Consider the following 15,466-nt stretch of genomic DNA (forward strand, 5'->3'; position numbering starts at 1 on the left):
TCGATTCGTATTCGTATTCGCGGGCTAGGTTTCCGCAACTCGACGTAGCAATTCGCGTCTATTTTGCGTGATGGTGGGTTGACGGCACTACTCCTGCCAACCCAACTCTACCAGGAAGCCTAGCAGACCCTTGATATTGCCGACGACTTCTGGGAGATACCCCGGAGAACCGAGGTATTGTGCCCGGTATTCTGCCACCCCTGGGCATTCAAGAATGACATTAATATCGAAACGGTTGTTCCAGGTCGCCGCCGGTGTCGCCGCCGTCGCCGGTGGGGTCGCGGCCGCCGCAGCTGCCGCCCGCCAACCCGCCCATCGGGACCAAGAATCCGGCTTCACATTTCGGTAAGACGATCTTTTCTTCGTTTTTTAATATTGGAGAGAATTTGCGTACCTATTACAGGATTACTTTTAGCCTTGTTCAGTGTACCTACTTTAATATAACCCAGCTGCGTATAAAACTCAAATCGGGAGTTTTGGGAATGACTTTGTCTTACAATACTTACGAGCAAAAGGACTCAAAATTTACGAGGAAGCACCGTGAGAAAAATCGAAATCATAATAAACACAAAGCTAAAAACAGAGGAACCATTTTTGATTATAGGCATTGCTTGAACATGAATACGAGTAGTGAAGACGGCACGCACTGGATTATTATTTGAATCGCTCATTGCTTAGTTCACATACCCACATCAAACATCAATGTTGAATCTTATCGATACCAAGGTACAGTTAGGCCTTCAGCACACGGAGCGTAAGCGTAAGAGACGCGTAAGCGTAATAGGCGTGTAGAACGACTAGAACGAGAGCGCTACGCTACGAGCACGTACCGTAAACCGGGGTTACTTTGATTTACGGGTCGACTTTGATAACAACTTCCATCCGCTACTAAAGTGCTTGTTTTAACGAGTTGAATAACACCTTAGCAGTTCTTTTTTTCTGTTTTGGTAAGACTGATAGTTGTTTCACCGCATAGTGACCGGGTGCGCGTGTAATACTATTATTCTAGTCTAGTCTAGACAAAACATATTAATGGAAAGTACGCTGTTCTTCCTGATTTTATTGGTTGAAAAACTTTGACTGTACTTGTCTCAATAATTAATACATGTATTTTTATGATGTCTTAGGTTAATCAGTGTTTATTCGTGAGTTAAAAAAATCTGAATTCGACAACCTATACATGCGCACGTAGCCGGGGAATCCATGAGTCGGGGTGTCTTTGATCACTTATACGTGGTGAAATTGATCAAATGATTCTGTAATCATTGTGTTTGTTACTGTTAACACTAGGAATTATTTTTGGGATCTTCGGGTTTTTTCATGTATACTTTCAATATTTATGTAATAAATAGGTGTCGTTTGTGAGTCTGTAGTAGAGGTTGTAGTAATTCTAAGTTTGTATGTAGGGGTTGATCTCCGGAACTGCTCTACTATACTATAGCACGAAATTTCTGGGTAGGAATAGAATATATTTTATCCTACTGCTTTGCTTTAGTTTTTTTATTATACGCGCGTGAGGCCACGAGGGTATTTATAATAAATAAATAAACATTTTTTTATAGAAAACATGCCAGAGATTACAAACAACAATGGGTCACGAAACTACAAAAAAATATCAGGAAGTACAACTCTATGATGCACTCGGAGACATAGTGACGGGAAAAAAATATATTCGTGCCACATCAGAAGCATACGAGATTTGTTATAGAACATTATACAATAAGTTTTAAGGCAACATATCAAAAACCCGAGTGCACAGATCATATTTACTGAAACGGTTAACAGTTGGAATTAAAAATCTGGTACTAAGTGCGATGATAAGTAAAGTTATTGTTTTAGGGTTTACATAAGATTTTCAGTAAAAAAAGTAGTGGTTTCAAAGTAACCCCTATTCTCAATATAACTTTGATCGTGTTGTTTTTATTTATTTTTGAAATAATATAAGTACGTATTTTTTTTATTTGGTACGCTGAAAAAAGAGAAAAAATCAATTATTATATTTTAATTTCCTATTTTTACGTATATTAGGAACGTAAACAAATTGCGCCAAACTCTAAAATTTATCAAAGTACGATACAACTTCAAACAAGTCCGTACTCGAAGTGCCGTCGTAGCGTAGCGTATGAGATTTCTGTCGTAGCGTAGTAGGCGTAAAAAACAAAATTTCTGACAAAATCGAACAATAAAATATCTTTTTCATATGACGAGAAAGTAAGATCGTCGATATAGACGTATATCCGCCGAAGACATCTGATGCCAGCGACGCCATGATTTGAACTAATGAGATTATAAAACATTTTCACTTATATTACGCTTACGCGACGCTTGGTGCCCAGAACTCTACGCGTCTCTTACCTGTAACGTTTTTCACGATACGCTTACACTCCGTGTGCTGAGGGCTTTACTGAACGTTTTCGAGGTGGCACTATTATTTGGTATAGGAATATAAGACGTTGTAAATGAATCGACATATGTGTCTATGCAGGCACAATGCGAGTGTCCCGAGGGCTGCGGCCGCCCGGCGTGTGCCCGCCGCCGCCGCCGCCCGGCGCGCCGCCGCCGCCGCCCGCGCGCAACGCCTCGCTGGCGCAGCCCCCGCCGCCGCCGCCGCCTCACCACAGGCAACACGTGAGTACAGTTACACCTCTGCCACGAAACGCACGCTCATTGCTGTCGCCGACCGCCGTACGCTGGCGCCAAAACGAATGCCCGCGCCCGCACCGCCTCATCACCAACGCCGGCCGAAATGGAATATTAGATGTTTGTTTCTAAAGTTGGTACTTTAATAGTAAAATGTATAATTATGAATGCACTTTAATACAATTTCCAATGAGAAAATATAAAATTCATGAAACCTTTTCAACGGTGCTATTATACCCATGAGCCATAAGCCAAGTGCCCTCGATATACCTTAATTTAACCTCCTGAATCGCTGAAGCTGTTGTTTTGTTTTTAAATTAGGTCCCTTGTCTTTTTCTCCAAAAATAAATGTTGGAATTTATCCTTTATAAAGGCCTCTGAGATCCATGAGCCAAAACAGTTTTACTCAATCAGCCGATTCTCTGCAACGACCTGGCCCAGGCAGGCCTCGGTAGTAACGAAGGAATGAATGAACCCTTCAGAGCTCGGTGCACGAGGAGAGCCCGGCGCCGCCGCCGCCGGTGCGCGGCTCGTCGGTGCGCGCGCCGGAGCTGGAGGCGCGCTTCGCGGAGCTGTTCCACCCGCCGCAGCGCTTCCCGCCGCCCGACCCCTTCCTGCGCATCGTCAAGGGCTACTCCAGCGCCACCGCCGCCGGTAAGTATGCGTGATCACGACACTCGACTGCTACTTGGTACTCGTACATATAGATACATGATGCGGCTCGTATGTGCGTGGCGTTGTCGGATTATCGCCCGTTACTTCCGATATAATACTAACGTGTTATGCCAACACCCTCACAAGAACCAATCAATTTAAAAAAAATACTTTTATAATAAATATGAAGACCCTCTTTGGATCACTGCGCCACAATAGTTAGTTATAAATATGAAACAATAATCTAGATAACACATTAATCTAGGTAATTGTTATTACAACACTGGCGTTTTCTTCAAGAAAACGTACATACGAGCGGCATCTCGTGCAAAAAACGAAAGGCATTTTTTGTTTTAAAATATTATTATGACACGAACTGTGAACCACTGACTTCTATTTTGTATTAACTTTTAAACTGGAGTAGCGATTGCCATATTACAGTTTACTTTAGAAGAAACGAGCCTATTAATCCTAAAGTAAGAACAAGACAAGGGCTTGTTCTCCAAAAATCAATCTCTGGCCAAGGCCTCTGGGATCCAAGAGCCAAAACAGTTTTACTCGATCAGCCGATTCTCTGCAACGACAAATTCTAAAGTAAGGACGCTAAGAAATTTAGACAGACATACTTAATAAATATTGTGCTGGAAAACATGACTACTCTCGAAACCCATCCTAACCGTCTGCCTACCGTCCTACACCTAGCACACAAGCCCCAACTTATTGTTTTTCATAGAGCTAAATGAACACTGGAAAATACCTGCTTCATTTGTCGAGAGAAAATAATTTGGTAATGTTTCTTTAAAATATAATATGTACTTCATATAGTACATGCGAATTCAGGTACCTTAGATAGGCCCATTGGTGCTAAGTTCCAAGAAATTAGTTGAAGGATAACCGATATAGATAGTACATAATAGAGTTCAGTGGCATTCACTTAATACTTACTTTTATATTATGTAAATTTATAAGTAATGAAAGTAGTGATAAATCGAACACTGTTAGTGACAATTATACCTTATCTCGCTGCAATACGGTTAACCAATTGCAGGACGAAGTTAAGACAAAACGTCGAAAAAGTAGTTAGTTCTAGAACAAAAGTTGTTTAGGAGAGTTGTTGTTATACAAAGTGCACTTACTAAGATATGAGACGGTTTATTTAAGCATATAAATAGTGATTAAATGTATTACTATTATTTAACTTAAACTGCCTAGAATTATTCCATTTCGTTTATATATACGCACATTTGCGTAGATTTGTATCAAATTAGTATTATTATGTACATGGTACATACTATACAGTAAGTGCAATAGGTACAAGTCATGTGTTGACATAATAATTAGGACGTATGTAGTTAGTTAATAAGAGTCATTTTATATCGTTATCCGTTACATACCAAATTATCGAAACTTTTGTAGAAGTTTTACAAAATTAAGCCTTTTGCTTCCTTTTTCAAGTGAGGCATTTCTTACAAGTGATTCGATACTGATTTTAAACCGAGATCACTTAAAAGGGAATTGCGAAAATGTTTTAGACTTTCTAATAATTATTTGTCAATGCTTTGCTTTGTGACTGTCAGAAATGCCTCAATGCACGATGCATGTGTAAGGGATAATAGTTTTCGAATAATTTTACTTTTGCACTTTTTGACTATGAATATTTTCAAAGATGTATTTCAATTTAAATATCCCTATTGCTTCATAAATTTATTTATTTAATTAAAAAAGAAACTCCCATTTAAAAATTGCATTTATTTCAAAGTCTGAATAAAATTTGCGTTTTTCACAAAGTGTTTTCACTTTCATCCACATTTCAACATCTCACAACCACGGAGTGTTTCACTGATCATCGAAGTTTCAAATTAACCCCACGGGAGTTTGGTTCCATTGGCTTCAAAATTCAGTCATTTCAGACCAAACATATATTTGTTAGTAAGTTTCTATTAAGGTAGAATAAATTATTTTTCTTAATAAATATGTAGATGTTTAATTATGTTTACGTTGAGTCATTATATTAATCGTATGTATATGTAGTTTAGTCGCTGTAACGCAAAGTTTTATCCCGACTGAGAGGCAATCGCTAGTAAATAAATATAAATATGTATTAAATTCCATTTACTTTTCCTTGTATTTTCTTGTCGCGTTCATGATATTTAAATAAATCTTATAATTGAATCGAAATCTGCTTTCATTTTGATAAGAGAGTTAAACGCAAGCACTCGCAAGATTACTCTATTTTCTTATAATAAATAGTAAACTGATAAACATAATTTTATTACATGCATGCTCGGTGATGTCCACTATTTTAGGCTTTTCAAAGTTTCAGTATTTATTTTTCCGTCCTATTGTTTTTTACAAAAAAAAAAAATTCGAATAGTGAACGTTAAATGTTGCCGTTGTTCTACGTATTTTTTATGCAATTTTCATCAGAAAATACCACATTTATTTGGATTTCTTTAATCGATAAGTAAAACCAAAGTATAAAAAGTATACGATTAACATTTTACTAGCGATTGCCCTCGTTAATTAGGAATGTGTAAAAATACGTATGTCCTTTGTGATCTATTATTTTAATAGTGAGGTGCCATGTACTGCGAATTTGTGTAATTGTTGACGGCTTGAAGTTATTCACATTATAATTTTAGTTCCAAAGGTTGCAACCTTTCTTAACTAGCGTAAAAATTCTGTTGGTGATGTTATTCTGGTAAATCGAACCCGATAACATATAAAAATATAAAAAAAAATATCAGTGGAGTTTTATTTTTTTATATTTCTTGAAATATTTTTAAATTTAATTTGTACTATATAAAGTACAACAGGTTACTGACGTTGTCTAGGTCCAATTTTATAAATTAGATAGGTACTCATTTACATTTATTAATTTGCACTGTTAAGAAATGAAGCAACCTTTAAAGCTTTTTGTACTGAGAACAGGTATTGTGATACAGTGATGTGGTACGATGCTTAATAATTATTTACATTATTATTTTTAAATAAAAGAGTAATTATTATTGAAGAGTTATCATGTATTTCATTAATCCTAACATCGTTGATGCTTATTTTGTGTCTGTTCCTTTCATGCTTCCGACTACATATAGGTATATTGTTGTCTTTTGAATTTTAAGTTATAAAATTAGTATATTTATTATAGTTTAGTTTTATCTCTTTTTTAATACTGATTAGGTACCATAAGTTAATCTAATTCTATTTCGTAACATTTGAATAGTAAATGAATTAATGCATATGACCTGTTATCATTACAATGACAAGGAAATGACGGACTATGTTTTAAATAGCGTTCTCCGCTAGTAAACCATAGGACCAAACCGAATCTCGTAGACGGTGCTCAGAGACTATACATGTTTATGACTCTGTTAACTCAAAACTGGCCCTAGAACATTTTTATTAATAGTAATGTGGTACCTAATTGTTTATATTCTAAAACATTGATTAAATTGGCAAAGTATAAAGTTTAATAATAAATATGATATATATTTGAGCGGTAGTCGTCGCGTTGCTACCTATTCGTTGTATGATGTCGTACGTAAGTGTTGTGGTCCGCAGAATGCGAACAGCATGTCAATGGGTAAGTTTAATTAATTTCTTAGAGCATGTTAGTTTTAGTTTATATATTTACTTATTTAGGGCTCACTTGCATTGTGCTTCGTGTTTATAGGCAGTAGTTTAGCATGACATTAAACTCATAAAAGCGTATAGAAGCGATCTCTTGATTAATATTATGGTTCCACCAAGCTTGAACTTTATTGAGTACCATTGAATAAAAGGTACAAGGATTTCGGGACCGAAAGAGGTAGTTAAGCAAACTACGGGGATTATGTCGCTAGTTTTAGGTAGTAGGTTTAGTGGCTTACTATCGCTTCTATACGTTGACTATCTTTTAACGTTTTCACGTTTTTGAAACAAACTCGCGCCTTGAAACTGTTTTTCGAATTTTCATTATTCTATGAGTGTAAAAAAGGACGTGGAGACGGAAGCTATATTAGTGCTCATTTACATCTGCACGCGCATCGCATGTTATCTGCACCATTGCACGGCACGTCGGCATGAGAACACTTTGATTAAGTTATTGAAGAACAAGAAATACTAGGAATATTCTATTTTTAAGATCATAGCAATGACGAGAAATTTTGCTATCTTATGCCTATAACGCTAGGTACTTTCACAAAATTTGGCTGCACTTGCGTATACCTACTGCAGCTAGATTGTGTGAATATTTAATGTTTTATAAAAAGATCAGCTTTAGTGAAAAGCTTTAGTGGCAATACTTGTGTGCGTTAACTTAGGAGCGCTTACGAGTTAATTGCGCACAAATATGTTCAACCCGCTTTAGTGAGATAAAACTATTTCATAGTTTGGTTTAAAACGATAACAAATGTACATAATACTTATTTATATTAAAAGCTTGTGTATTCTGAATTGCTCTTAGTGACAAGTTGGCATCAAATCGGTATTGGCAACTGTCGGCAAATATTTAACTTTTATTTATAGTTTTGCCCAGGACTGTCTCATTTCAAAATCGACAGATAGAATTATACTGTCTTTGTCTTACGTTAGTACTAGTACCCAAAAGAAAGGGATGAATATAATTTTCCTGGTTCTTATTGACTGACAAGTTGTGTTTGCCAGAATACCTATATTGGGCTACCATACATAACGAAATTGCATTGAAATTGGAATATTTTTTTATTCTGTAAGAATTAAATTTTTGTTTTTTAATCGAACGAAACAAATTCAACTATTTAATATGAAAATGAAATAAGTAGTAGTAGGACATAATGCCTTCGGAGGTTAAATATCCTAATCCCTTGATAAGTGGAGTTTTAATGTTGGTACGAGTTTTGTTAGCTCTGATACACCTATTTGATGGCCACTAGGTATTTACGTAGTCAGGTCATAAGTTCTGTCACAAAGGTTTGGACTGATAAAAAAGCTATAGGTACAGATTCCTTATTATTCATATATGTATACCCATATGGGGTGAAAGCCTATTTTACTTACAATATAACTCAACGTAATTTGCTGTCTCAGTTTTGCATAATTCTATGTAATATTCGGAAAAATGTTACTTATAAAAAAACATGCAAAAAATACGCGACGTGTTTTCTAGGTGATTTCGATCCTCATTTATTTATTTATTTTTTACTTGGTTGAATTACATCTTACATAAAACAAAAGCTGAATCTATTATCTTTCTTAAAATATATAATTCATGTGTAATGGTATTACCACAATTGCAACTGTACGTGTTTTACCAAACCTATTCGTTGGATGGCAGTCAAAAATTAGCCTAAAAAGTACTCCAAGTTTGAAGGGTGAACTACACACTTGGCAGAGAACTAAATGCTGGTGATAAAATAACGTTATAATAAAATAGATTCATAAAAATAAACAATTGTACCTATTTAATTAATGTTACACTGATTTTTACTCCCTTTTGTAAAGTATAATTTTTCACAATCCAGCTGGTTATTCGCGTCTAACGCTAATCCCAAAGTAAACTAAGTAAACTGGTAAATAAAGACGCGATGTAAACTTTAAGCTAATTATATAACGTTATGATCAGTGTAAAAGAAGCTTTTAAATCATGGCAATCTTTTTTTTTTATTAAATGCTTTGTATTACATGTTATCAGTCAAAACCTTTGTGACCGAACATATGACCTAACTGAGTATAGTATAATATCCAAAAATGGTTTTTTAAATTCTGTGTTTTTTAATCTGAATTTTGTGTTAGTTTTTTTCAATGGGTATCGATTATCGAGAAACTAAATATTCGAAATGCGAATGATGTTGAAGCGGGGACATTACAAAATTAGTTTGGTTTTTTTGAATCACTCGGTCATAAATTGCAAACTTTTGGTTATATTTAGTTTGTCGATACTTACCGTTTGTGTTTATCCCAAACACCTACTTACGATATGTGGATGTGCAGCGCGCGCGCACCCGACGAGCAAGGCGCAGGCGCCGCCGCCGCCACTGGGCGTGCCGCTGGCGGGCTGGTCGGGCACGTCCAGCGCCTGCTAGCGCGCGCGGGGGGCGCCCCCCGCCCCCCCCGCCTCCGCCAACACCGCGCACCTCGCGCCCGACGCACACCCCGCGCACGCGCTGCTCTCCGTCGCGCACGCGTTGCTCTTCCCCGCCAACACCATCGCCGCCAAGGATAGGAACCTCCTCCCGATTGAAGAAGTCACCATGCCTTCCGATGACGTCAGCGACTTGAGAGACGTTGTCGACGCCATCAATAAACTCTGCGACACGATGAAAACGTCCAGCTATGACGAGGAAACTTTCGAAAGCTGCTCCCAGTCGGGCAGCGTTGATTTAGTCGACGCGCTCATAACTGAGGAGACGATCCCCGAAGAAACGGTAGTCGAAGAAGTTGAGAGCGACCCCGACTGGTACGTCGCGTGTCAGGTGGAAACGGCGGATCCGAGCGAAGTTATATTTAAGAAAGTGGAGCACTACAATACGGAGACGTGGCGACAATCCGTTTCTAGGTTAGAGGTGGTTTCGCCGGAGGATGTAGTCGTGAGTACGGCCGCGACGTATATAGCGGAAACGTGGAGATATCCGCAAGCGGAAGTTCAGATAACTGAGCACGATAGATGGAGCGAGACTTCGAGGTTAGAAAAATTAGAATTGGAGCAGAAAACGCACGATAACAGTGAGAGGTCGACTAGAGACACAGCGAGTCAACAGGAAGTATTGCAGAAAGCCAAAGCCGAGACGCAAGATAGATGGAGTGATCCATCGTCTAGATCAGAAATAGTAAGTCCAGAATTTGTGCAAAGAGCGAAAGTAGAGACTCAAGATAGATGGAGTGATCCTTCTTTGAGGTCAGAAATAGTAAGTCCAGAATTGGTGCAAAGAGCGAAAGTAGAGACTCAAGACAGATGGAGTGATCCCTCATCTAGGTCAGAAATAGTGAGCCCAGAGATAGTGCAGAAACACGAGGGTTCAGTAGAGAGATGGAGTGATTCCAGCGTGTCCCTGCCGGGGCAGATAGAAGAGGAGACAGTGACGTCTGACGAGCGACAAGCTCATGAAAGTGAGATGTACTACACTGCTTCGTCTGAAGTGTCCTTGCTCTCCGACTTGGAGGGAGCTGATAAAGTACAAGAAGAGCCAGTAGAAAAGGAGGACGATAGGAAAGAGTGTGTGATAGCGGGTCACGTGGCCGCGATGCGGGAGCGCTTCGAGAACATGACGCGCGCCAACACGCCGTGTACGGACCTCGCGCGCTCGGCGTCGCCCGCGCTAGACGTCTTCACAAACGTTACGCCTTCCCCTGACCGTTTAGGATAAAAGTTAGAGTACACGAAGCCAATCTAAGTGACACTTGTTTATAGAAACGCCACATCGAAATGATTACGTAACTTCTCGTTCTTATGTCTGAAACATTTTTACCGTCGTCGATAAACGAGTGTTACTTTGGCTCGGCCCCAGCGGTGGCAGCATGGTTCCATTTTTATCACTTGTCACTATGCCCGTTACTTTGGCGCTTACATACTTGTTAGAACGTGTCAGGCATGGTGATAAATGATAAAGAGCCGACCATCTTAGCCCTACAGGTTAGGGAAGAGGTAGATTAGTTAGATTAAATCTTGAATTGTTTGGGTTGTAATAACCTTAATGGAGTACTTGAGAGGTTAGAAGTTCTATCGAAATATATATTTCTACTTTCTGCGTAAAAACTCTCGTGCAGATTATGCTAGTTATTTGTGGTTGTATGGTGCATTTATTTTTAAGTATACATGTAGACTATCTTAGGCAGTCAAGGCAATAGGTTTATTCCACGATAAGCGTTACTGTTATAACTAGTCTACCTCTTTTCTTAGGTATCATAGACAAGACTGTAGAAGACGTACGTGGTTGAAAAATATATCGGTAGAGGTTTTAACACCTGAACTACATAGCGCTACGCCATACGAATAGGGTTGGCCGGTCGAAGTTTTAGAAATGGCGCCGGCATAAATTTTACCTGTCAATTCTTGTTTTTTTTTTATGACCTGGATGCTAGCTCATTTTGCCAAATCTCATAGAATAAAACTAGAGAGGTAAAACCTATACTGGCGCCATCTATAAAACCCTTTCGATAATTGCTACTCTACTGCAGTAACTGTACTGTCAAACTTTAGCACTAGAGAATCTAGTTGCGACGAAAATATATGGCGCCTTGTAGCGCCATCTAGCGGTTTCAGTTCTTAAATCAGCTACACTATATCTTCAACTATGCACTGTGTGCGGTCTATTGTTTATGCTAGGTATAGTTGTGGTGTGGTTCAATTTTGTATCCTCTTTTTACGAAGTAACGAGTATTTAAAAGTATTGAGATGCAACCTTTGCTAGTCTTATTATAACACCAACAGTAACGAAAGTGCCAAGGGTGTTTCACACTTAGTAGGAGGGTTGTGATTATTTTCGTAGGTTATCTTATGAATTTGTACGAATGCAATAAGTCTTCTGATAGTCAAAAGGTTATCTGCCCGATTCGAACTAAGATACGTTAAACATTTGCTAAAGATACGATATGGATTAGATGATTAAGTCATTGTCAAAAGTGAAGTTTCTTCAAATAAAAACATTACTTTTTTTTGTTAGATTGGCTTTTGCTGCCAGGGCACTTTGCCAACGACAAGTTTATTAGGGACAAACTTAGGAGTGATTTAGCCCAGAATTTTGAATTTAGAGAATTATATACATAACATGAAAGATTAAACAATATTACATTAAGAATAAACACATATAGCTGTATACATACAAAATATTTAAAGACTTATATTATTTTTAAAAACATTATAGTAAAATTTTTTTAAGGTTGCAATAGCGGTCATTGACTTGACCTTTATCCCGAAATCGTAATTTTCTAGCGATAAATAATCTATCTATACAAAACTGTCGCAAAAATGTCATCCCTTGTGTTTCATAGTACAGGGAGCAGAAATCGCAAACCTAAAATAATAGAGTTGTGATTTTATTAGTACTCTTTCATAGAACAGAAAAAGGAATTAAGGTAAGTATTTGAAAAATATTTATATTTTTTATTGTTTAGCTATCGAACATAAGAAAGTAAAACGTAACCATACTCTATATGTTTAGGTATTCAAATAAAAGTAAACAAACAATTTTTACATTTCCGTGTAGGTATAGGCAGTTATAACATTTATTGGTTAACACTTTCGCGACTAGACAAAAAAGTGAGACATACTCCAAGGACCACTAGCACCCACTAGTTAGGTTCCGAAGTACCTATACCGATACAGACAGAGAAAAATAAGCTGGTAGTCTTCAATATATAAATAAGTATCACAACTAAAAGCGTATACACCACCACGTACCACGAACAATTATCGAATGGTTCTAATTGCATTTTGGTTTACCTGTCGGGGGAGTTTTCAAAAACACCACGTCTAATGGGAAGATAAGACGTAAACAAGATAGCGCAGATAAAGTAACTACTTGTTTTTGTCAAAGAAGTTTCGAGTTTATTACTTGTGCATGAACATACGAATTACAATAACTTGTCAATGCTACATTGTACGTTTGTACTAAGTAGTAAAAGATAATCCCTGTAGATGCAGGGCCGGCCCGCTTTCTAAATGCATATATTGTTATTTATATTTTTGTGTCTAGTTCAAAATGTTATTTTCCATTATCTGGTTATTGGCTCCACGTTGTCTTTGAAATAACATTAGGTAGGTTTAGATAAAAAGGTTTAAATTGCCTTGTCGCCAGACGATACTGGAAAAGTAAAATAAATATAACCGGACCGAGTGTGCCCCACCCCTGACTCTCGACACTCATAAAATGTAAGGCTGTGGTATCGCCGGCCGCGGATAGCTGAGTAGTTAGCGGGTACTGCCGGCGGTGTTAGTGCTCAGTTGATGTTTTTATTATTAAAAATTACTTCATCTCCATGTAGAAATAAACAAACAGACTTAAACGTATTTAAGATTTATTTTTGGATGTAAAAATGACATATTATCATTAAATTAACACTTGCAATGACACCCGTACGCACCTAATGAGCTCTTGGCTCCATCCTACCCTGTATTATGATACACAAGCGATGAATTTTTTGCGACAGTTTTGTATAGATAGATGATTTATCGCTAGAAAATTACGATTTCGGGTTAGGGGTCAAGTCAATGACCGCTATTGCAACCTTAAAAAAATTTTACTATACATATGACTGACATAACCAATCTTTAAGAAATTTTTGACGTTTCTTAAAGTTGGAATCGGGCGGTATGTCGCTAATGTTATCTTAAGATCATTGTTTTAGAATTGCCCATTCTGTACCTACGCATTTTCAATCTGAAATGTAACTAGTGACTTCATACATTTCTCACTGTCAGAAGATTCATAGGCGAAGAGGTACATTTCGGGAAGTTGCATAGTTTTAGAAAATGTAAGGGCAACTTTTGTATTACTACGAATTCTTAAGCAGTTAATTATATTATCTTCAGTATATTTGCACTGCACTGATATACCCAGTGATTAGCGACATGTAACAGTACTAATTAACCTATTGTGATCTGGAGAAGCTCAAATTTTGTAGTTTTTTAATAAAACTAGCCTTGAACTATTGCGTCAGACCAAGTATTATGTAACTGCTCTGATTAGCTTAGCTTACGCTTTAAACTGAAGAGTTTATGGGTAATATACGTTCAAACCGATGTCATTATCCCAGGTTGTTTCCGCACATCAGAGGGCCTAACCAAGATGCCAATCGTTTGCGCCGAACAAATTGGTAATGTTTCTCTATCATGTGCGACAGAGACATTAGCGTTTCGTTCGTTACCGCGCAAACGATTGGCATCGTGGCTAGGCCCCCAGAGCGTTAACCTTTTGACCGCTACCGACATCTGAAAGACTTGCCAAGCACGCCAACGACGGCTACAGCCGACAGTTTCGCCAATGCAATAGGGACTAACGCGGGGCTCCGTAAAGTTCAATTTGGCTTAAATAATCGTGATCGCCTGCGTCCGGGGCACGGCATGTTCCTTCGCCGTGTGGCATTCATAAGGTTAAGGAGCGTGCATAAACTGTAGGGGGCAGCACAGAAGTGCTATTGGCGCGTAGTATAATGGCATACTTACGTTTTCGATTTTGGTGGCAGACCTCTAACACGCAGTCCCTATTGCGATCTCTTTCCATCGCATAGGTTACTGCGTTCTGTAGATTAATCCAAGTAGTACAGCTACACATATTCTGATTTATACCGAGAGCGGAAACTAGATTAAGATTACCAAAACCAGCAAGTTATTTTCCAAAATTCAGGATAATGGCAGCGGTTCGAATTTAAACTCGACAATATCGATAGGGATCTTATGCTTTAATGACGTTACGGCAGGATCCTGAAATGTTAATTGGTCAGATCGCCGTCATTTTTATTCATAATCTGTTCTGATTGGCTGACGACTTATGCTTCCCTATTAGTAATCGATTATATACTTATTATATAATTTATAGAAAGTTGCCATAAAATTTAAACATTTGTTGTCAAATTATTTTATAGAAATCATTCGGTTACTTATGACTTTTGTCTGTTGTGAATTTTGTACCAAATGTTTATTGGGTGAAACAATTTATTTAATGGTGATATTAGTTGTATACATTATGAAATCTTGTTGTAATCCATGTACTTTAGTGTTATCAGTCTTCTAACAGTGTAGTTTTTAGTCCCTAGTTATTATATAAACGTGTTATGTGTACAGACCAGACCTTTAACAATATACGGCTACTTAATACAATATTTATTTTATTTCCTCCTTCCTAAGATTCTTTAGAAGATTGCGGGATTTTTTCTCAAGTATTACCACCGGTGAATGGCAAGAAAAAAATATTCCCAGGATTTAGCGACAATGTGTTTTAGTATTTAACCTAGTAAAATATGGAATTCACCACTAGGTCACTTTTCTCAGGTGTTCCCAGTGGTGACGGTGGAAATTTTGGTGTGACGAGTTGAATCAAAACAGTTGTTACCTACTGGGGGCCGATTTTTGAATTTCGATCGCTCGATTTAGTGTTTTTCTTTTAATACTATTTCCACTACTATGCATTTAATAGTAAAGTACCTGGGCGAAGTGGGCGACCGAGCTTAGCTCGGTTATAACTATTTATTGTAATATGGTGGTGTATAGGTGATAATC

At 37.8% G+C, this 15,466-nt stretch overlaps 2 protein-coding genes across 2 annotated transcripts in view; both read left to right on the plus strand.

The window, feature by feature from the left end:
• LOC133524050 (WAS/WASL-interacting protein family member 1-like) overlaps positions 1-9,464 on the plus strand; it is a 41,776-nt gene extending 32,312 nt beyond the window's left edge. Inside the window, exons 5-8 of the mRNA XM_061859836.1 lie at positions 245-345; positions 2,486-2,628; positions 3,123-3,294; positions 9,244-9,464. Of these exons, the coding sequence (XP_061715820.1) occupies positions 245-345; positions 2,486-2,628; positions 3,123-3,294; positions 9,244-9,335 (508 nt within the window). The 3' untranslated portion in view covers positions 9,336-9,464. The remainder of the gene's footprint in view (positions 1-244; positions 346-2,485; positions 2,629-3,122; positions 3,295-9,243) is intronic.
• Positions 9,385-15,067, plus strand: LOC133524054 (uncharacterized). The gene has a single exon (XM_061859844.1). It carries the CDS (start codon positions 9,504-9,506, stop codon positions 10,614-10,616), a length of 1,113 nt encoding a protein of 370 aa, XP_061715828.1. The 5' UTR covers positions 9,385-9,503; the 3' UTR covers positions 10,617-15,067.
• The last annotated feature ends 399 nt before the right edge of the window (positions 15,068-15,466 follow it).

This window comes from Cydia pomonella, chromosome 13 (genome assembly GCF_033807575.1).
Source record: "Cydia pomonella isolate Wapato2018A chromosome 13, ilCydPomo1, whole genome shotgun sequence".
Taxonomy (NCBI): domain Eukaryota; kingdom Metazoa; phylum Arthropoda; class Insecta; order Lepidoptera; family Tortricidae; genus Cydia; species Cydia pomonella.